At 35.1% G+C, this 7,228-nt stretch overlaps 1 protein-coding gene across 23 annotated transcripts in view; it reads left to right on the top strand.

Annotated features, from left to right (window-relative positions):
* rgs14b (regulator of G protein signaling 14b) overlaps window positions 1-7,228 on the top strand; it is a 63,272-nt gene that overhangs the window by 12,940 nt on the left and 43,104 nt on the right. For 4 of the 23 annotated variants that reach the window (XM_073936092.1, XM_073936082.1, XM_073936089.1 and 1 more), the window contains exons 2-5: window positions 4,448-4,522; window positions 5,120-5,357; window positions 6,152-6,220; window positions 6,359-6,764. Coding sequence is in view for 2 of the 23 variants with exons in the window: in XM_073936075.1 (XP_073792176.1) it covers window positions 6,476-6,547 (72 nt within the window). In the remaining 21 variants the exon portion in view is untranslated. Of the gene's footprint in view, window positions 1-4,447; window positions 4,637-5,119; window positions 5,358-6,151; window positions 6,221-6,358; window positions 6,765-7,228 lie in introns of those variants that run through there. The other 19 variants (XM_073936084.1, XM_073936088.1, XM_073936077.1 and 16 more) reach the window with 10 other exon arrangements.

Raw genomic sequence — 7,228 nt, 5'->3', positions numbered from 1 at the left:
GCAGAAGTTTCCTAGTGGATCCTGAGGGTCCTTATCACGGCTCTGCAGATGGACGGCACTTTATTATTGGCTTTTGCTCCCGTAGTGATTCCATAATATTCTATGGGATTAGAAACCAATCATTGAATGACCAACTAACTCATACTGTAGATGTAAACCTTGTTGAGCAGCTTTTTTTACAACTTGTGATTTTAGTCAAAGAGTTGGGATATTACTAATTCTATGAGGTTGTTTAATGTCACTGACATTTCCAACACTGTCTAGAATACTAATAATAACAACATGGTTAGCAATAATTACATTACTTTTAGTGTTCATGATTACATTAGTCTACTGGTCACATATTTGTGTTAATATTAATTAATCTCTAAGGGATAAATTTATTGAAGCAACTTTCAAGTCATTGTGCATACAAATATTTTTATCTCACAATCCAGAATTGTTCCTGTATTGCAAGATTGTAATAATAGTATTATTATTGTTTCAGAATTTATTCTTTATTTTTTAGTTTAAAGCTAAAAAAATTAACAAATCACTTAGTAGGCAACCTCTGGTGTGATTTTGCTGGTGATTGGATGTAATCTGAGGTGTTTACTAGTTAACTTTATTCAAATGAGTAGTGATTTTGACAAGTGACAATCAGTAAAAGTGGAGAGTGTGTCAGATGAGTTCACATCACCATCTCGAGTGCAGCAGAGTAACAGAGTTTTGGAGGATTTTACCTTTTGCTTGACTGTAATCACACACATGGGTGTAATAAAAAAATATGCATGGAAAAGAAGCTAACTCGGGCTCATTCTGACATGACCCTATATACATTCCTGGAGAGAGCAATATACGTCCCAGGAGGTACTTTTTTTGCAGTTTTTGTTTTCGCCAATCCACCAGAGGCCGCTGTGTACACCTTTTCAGATGTCAAATTTCTATCTTTTACATGTCGAGCTACCAGACAAACTTGTAACAGCGGAAAAGCTGTCCGCATGCAGGTAAGCAGTAAGCTAGTAAGCGAGAAAAGGAACGGTGACACACCATCCCCTAGTGTTTGTTTTAAAGATGAAATTCAGCCATGTGTAGCTCTAGCTACATAATTCTTGATCTCCAGAAATATACAGTATAATGGGCTACGTTTTCAGAATAAACCTATGTTGCAAGAAACAGTTGGCAGCTATAGTGAGTTTTTTTTCCACATTATTGCTCTGATCGGAATTATTGGTTATACCTTTAGGTAGGTTTGCAAACGTGTACTTTTCATTGCGTCTACCTTAAACTTCAGCAGTTCGCATTTCTCACGTTCACAGAAGCTCCCTGTGATTTTAACTAGGTGCAGCTGGAAAAGTGCAAGCGTGTTGCCTCATGTGCATCTCTTCATTGGAAAGAAAATAACAAACTTGCCTGCAGGTCACACACCAGAAGCTCCGCTCTGCATGTCGCGACGCTGATGCTGATGCAGCACCATGCATTTTGGAATTTTGGCCGTGGGTTTCTGTTGGGGTGCGCGGGGCAGCGATTTAAGTGGGCGGCTGGGCGCCGCGGACAGCCGCCGACTTGGGGTGCCGTTGTGTGTGCCCTGATGGAAACCTGTGGCCTCGAGCGGCGCATCCGGTGCCTCAGTTAAAGTTAATTCAGTGTGCGTGGTTATTACTCTCCGCTGGCTGTAAAACTATACAAAGACACACATGATTTTGTACTCTCTGCTTGGTCTGTGTCCGAATTGTACATTTACGGCTGAATGCTGATTCTCTCACTCCTGTTTCTTCTCTCAGTCTGAATGTCTGTTGCAAACACAGAGCAGGTGAGCTCTTGGCTTCGCCCTCTTGTTAAGCGGGAAGCCGAAACTAATTTTCATGTGAAGCAACACGCACCTAAACAGCGAGCTGTTTACACGCCCCCAACATGACACTTTTTAACACATTATAATAAAAAAATCTGAACTGTGTTTTAAACTGAACCTAAACTGGCACACTCAGAAGAACCTTAATAAGATTAAACATTAAAAAGTCAAAAAAACATGTCAAAACTGCAAATCGGTTTGATGTCAAAATTTTAACTTCCATTTGACATCTACACATGTATGTTTTTTTTGCTCATCAAAAAGTGTTATAAGACAAGTTTCATTCATCTGAAGGTTCAAGTCCAAATTTACACAGAATTTTTTTTATCTCTACAATGGAGTTGTTTTTTTTGCAAAAACGTGTCTTTTGATGTTAATGCTACGTGTCTGTTTAATTTTCTTTTTTTTCAAATATATTATTATTGAACGTTTTTAGTGAAAAAATATGTCAGTAATTTACATTGAAGAATAAGACAATATCAATCATTTATGTCATTTGAATCCTGACACCCACATGAAAAAACAAACAAACAAAATCTAACTAACTAACTAACTAACTAACTAACTAACTAACTAACTAACTAACTAACTAACTAAGTAACTAACTAAATAAAATAAATAAAAAACAAGAACATGAAATATTTTTTTTTTTTACAAAAAGGCAGACAAGCTTTTAGTTTTAGAGATTTAGAGGTTCCTGGATAATCAACAAAAGGATCCCTGTGGTCCGTTCTTCGTACATGGATTACTCACTCCAGGATCGTTTCATTCTTCAAAGCTGATCCGAGAGTCAATTCATATAAACAGGATTAGATCGGGTCAGTTCAAGATAATAGAGAAAGTATGTACCGAATTCTGATATTTTCTTACAGTAGTAGTTATATACACTTGGGAAAATAGTAAATATTAAAAAAAAAAAAAAAAAAAAAAAAAAAAAAAAAAAATATATATATATATATATATATATATATATATATATATATATATATATATATATATATATATATATATATATATATAAAGTTAGTTATTAATAAAATAAATAAAGTTATATATATTAATAAGACTTATGCAATCTGCTCCCTCAAAATGAAAGTACAAAGACTGCCACCTAGTTGTGCAAAGAAAAAACTTATTGATATGAAGTTTTTAGATCGCTTTAGTACAAATTGTGTATGATAATAGAAATGCAGAATATGTGATTTTTAAAAAAAAGAAATAATATATTAATGCAGTCATAAACATTTTTTGGCAGTTAATATGATTATGCTTCACAAAAGTTGCAGATGCCTTTACCAATATCAAAATGCTTTTGTAAACATCCAGTTATTCCATACAGCGATTAAAAAAAAGCGGCTACTAAAGAAAATCTTTTCTAAATGTAGAACTAAATACATTGATATGCACTGAAATACATGATGAATACTCTTGACACATAAAAGTGTAACGCCCATAGCTCATAACAAATGTGTAAAGTTATTGCTTATCATATACTGTATTTACAAACCGTTTACTGCTAATTTGATGTAATTTTGCTCACATGGATAATTGAATATTAATCAGATGATGTCATTACGCTGCTGTGCCGTCAGCCAATCGTTGCATTGCTAATCATGATTTCGAGGATCGATAGATTTGTCTTTCACAACACATTCAGCAATCTCAGATCTGTTCATCCAGACATTCTAATCTGATCCGCGAACTTGTTTGAAGAACCAAATTAGCGAGAGATCAGTTATCAAGATTAAATGATCCAGGATCGGCAAAATCATATTAGATCATTTAAGTGAGGTACGAAGAATGGACCCCTGGTCCAATTGATTGGCTTTTTTGAGAGGGGTCTGGATGCAGACCTGGTGCAATTCAATCTGAGCTGCATGCAATGCTTTTTAATGCGCTCATCTAACTCCACGCCTAACCCTACCCCTCACAGTGACGGCACTAGCTCAGTTGAGTGCGTTGTGTCTGACACTGCATCACTGAAAGATGCAATCTCAGCTTGCATATTTTTGCATGTTTTTTCATGTTGTTATGAAATCAAAGTGCCTGTTGGGTAGCTTACCATGAATATTATTCATGATAAGTCTTACCATATATGAATGAATTATTTGTCACATTCAAACAGTTTTTAGTATTGAGCAAAGTTGCCAAGTCCAAGAACATTTTTCAGCCCAATGATATCTCTAAATTCGCCCAAAAAAGAATAAAAAGTAGCTAAGTTTTTTCTTTTTCCAATCAGAGCCACCTTCTGGATTCTCACTAAAGGAAATGTTTACCACATTGGCTCAGCAGTTTTTTTTACATTGCTGAACTAAACTGAACTAAACTTTAACATTGACATTTATACTTAACTGAAGTGCAGAACTTTTAACTTACTAGGAACTACATGAGCATTTTACACTACTCCCTTGCCTTCTACATTTTCTACAATTTGAAATATTATGGCTTTTACTGTCTTTACTTGATTGGTGTTTATCTGCTTTGACAATTTACATTATAAAATATTTGACAATTAATATTACAAAATGATGATTTAACACACACAATTGATATATATATATATATATATATATATATATATATATATATATATATAATTTTTTTTTTTTTTATCAGGTAAGTTTGAAATGAGGCAGCACAGTGGCGCAATGGGCTCACAGCAAGAAAGCCGCTGGTTCAAGTCCTGGCTGGGTCAGTTGGCATATCTGTGTGGAGTTTGCATGTTCTCCCAGTGTTTGCGTGGGTTTCCTCCGGGTGCTCTAGTTTCCCCTACAAGTCCAAAGACATGTGCTGTAGGTGAATTGGGTAAGCTAGATATCAACTTTGACAGTATCTGCCCTGGGATTAAGTAAGTTTAAAATTAATCAACTTAAATTATTTCCTGGATTTTGTTCCACCCTAGTCTGCAAATGTTTGCAGGAGAAGAGATTTGATCTCATTACATTTTCCATCATTTTGTGTGTCCCTCACTTCTTTAACCAAAGTTTCCTTTCGTTTTCTTTTAACCCTAACCCTAACCCTAACTTTATTGAATGTAGGTTTAATTTCTAAGTATAAATGAGTCTTTATTGTACAATTTAAAAACAATCCTGTTCAATTAAACAATCTGTCATTCTAAAAAAACTATACACTGTAACTCATCGTATAATGTTTCTTATGAGGAGAAGTTGCAACTAAACCTGTTAAGTCAGAGAACCTGAAAGTGAACATCATGATAAACTCTTTCTTTCATTTTTTTTTTTTTGCTAAGGGTCATTAATTACCACATTTGCTTTCTCAAACACGCAGGAGCACGAATGCCTTTGTTGCTGGCTGAGCTCATGTCTGCAGCTGTGAGAGTGGGATGGGGATTGGGCTTATGGCCTGCACGTACTGCTGCACTCATGAATGGAGAGGAACAGGTGTCCACCATCACCCAACAGAAGGAGCTTTGGTGACGCAAAACTGAACGGGTTCTGGATGGTTTTCCGGTCTGAACCTGCTTTGGGCAGTTTGATTGGACAAGTGTGTGCAGAAACACTTAAGGGTTAGTTCAACCCGAAGAAAAAATTCTGTCGCTGTTTACTCATCCTTCTGTCGCTTCAAACCCACGAGAGATGTTTTATCTTCTGGACACCAGTGAAGATATTTTTAGTCAAATCTGACAGATTTATGCCCCTCTATTGGACGTCTGGTCACAAAAATCTAGATTGTTACTTAGCTTTTGGAGGTTTATTCTTGTGGTCATTCCAGCTCATTTAAGATTGAGCAAGAACCAATGTGGTTTGTGGGTGAACATCAAGAATATACAATTGATTTTATGGTCAATGATTTATGTTTATGTGCAAATATAAGCCAAAATCAAAACTGATGATTACATAAAACAATTGTTGAGTTAAGAAATTTTATCAGTGAAAGAGATCAGAGATCAATGACAGTCATGGATTAAGGATGAATACATTTTCCTTTGTTTTTCAATAAAGCATCGCGTAAGTCAGAATATGCTTATGGGTTGTTTACATGATGACACATTTTCAATGTCACACATGAGAACAATGCATATAATTAGTATTATCATCATTTCGATTGCAGTAAATGGCTAAACATTTCTCAGTATTCCATGAATCTCTTGTTATAAAAGCATGTGTTATTACATTTTTAAAAACATTTTTTTAGCTAAATCTTAATAAATTAAAATCATTATTAAATACCCCAGGCCTAAATTTACAGGTGGCTATTTTAGTAAATGCAATCTTTTTTAAATATTCATATATTTTTAAAAACCCAGAAACTTTATACATTTTGCAACTGATAACCATGATCTGGTGTGATTTTGTTTAGAATTGCTGGAAGACCCATTTCAAGATTACTTGACCAAAGCCCCCATGTGAAGCCCATGACTTGCACCTGGTAAGATTTTGTCTCAGAATTATTTTGGAACCACTATAACATTATATTTTGTTGGTGTGAGAGAGACAACAAATGACAACAAAACATAACTTCTTTAACAAAACATAATAACTTGTCGCACTTCTCTCCCACAACCAGCAGCAGATTTTAGATAAAACCATAGTGTTCGCAGCCACATCATCACAAGTTATATCCACACAGAGAAGACCAAGATTCTTAAGATCAACTCTAGCTGCAACAATCCAGAAACCCTGAATGGAAGTTCAGGAATGGAGGAGGTACAGTCTTTGGGCAGCATCATTAACCAGGATGGAACAGATACAGACAGTAAGGCAAAAATCGTTAAAGCAAGAACCGTTTTCATCCAGCTCAGGAACATCTGGGCTTCAAGAGAACTTAATTGTGGCCCCAGGGCTCTGGGCTCTCTCCCTCTAGTACTGAGAACTCTGGGATCATTCTTTTCATCACCAATTATAAATCATCAGCTAAGTGTAAATTCTTGAAGCAGCCTTCAAGACTACACAGAGTGCTGAAATATAAACAGGTAAACTGGCAGTAGGCATGTTATAAAAAACCAAAACAAATACATTACTCTAGCATTGTTTTTCAGATAATCAAGTGTATTCAGTTAGCATGTTTCTTAAATATGTGCAAACATATTATAATATTTTTATGCTATAAAAGAGTGAAAAATGTACATACAGTTCATTTAAGGAAGCTTGTGGAAACTGATTGCATTTAAAATTAGCTGGTAAATTAGCTTAACAGTATTGGCAACTCAATTATTTTAGAAAACGTAAGTATTGATAACTCAATTTGAAAAATTTAGTTCTTAAGTTATGGATCTTAAATAGTTGTTTTACTATTTTTAAATCCATTTAGTTCACCATGGTTGCAGCAGGGGCAATCATATTTTTTTAGTATCTGAAAATAATACCCAGCGGGGTTACTAGGTAACAGCATGCAGGTAACTAGGTATTAGGTAACATGATGCAGTTCCTAGAGAAA

The sequence above is a fragment of the Danio rerio genome, chromosome 21 (genome assembly GCF_049306965.1).
Source record: "Danio rerio strain Tuebingen ecotype United States chromosome 21, GRCz12tu, whole genome shotgun sequence".
Lineage (NCBI taxonomy): Eukaryota > Metazoa > Chordata > Actinopteri > Cypriniformes > Danionidae > Danio > Danio rerio.
This window is presented reverse-complemented; position numbering and strand designations above follow the sequence as displayed.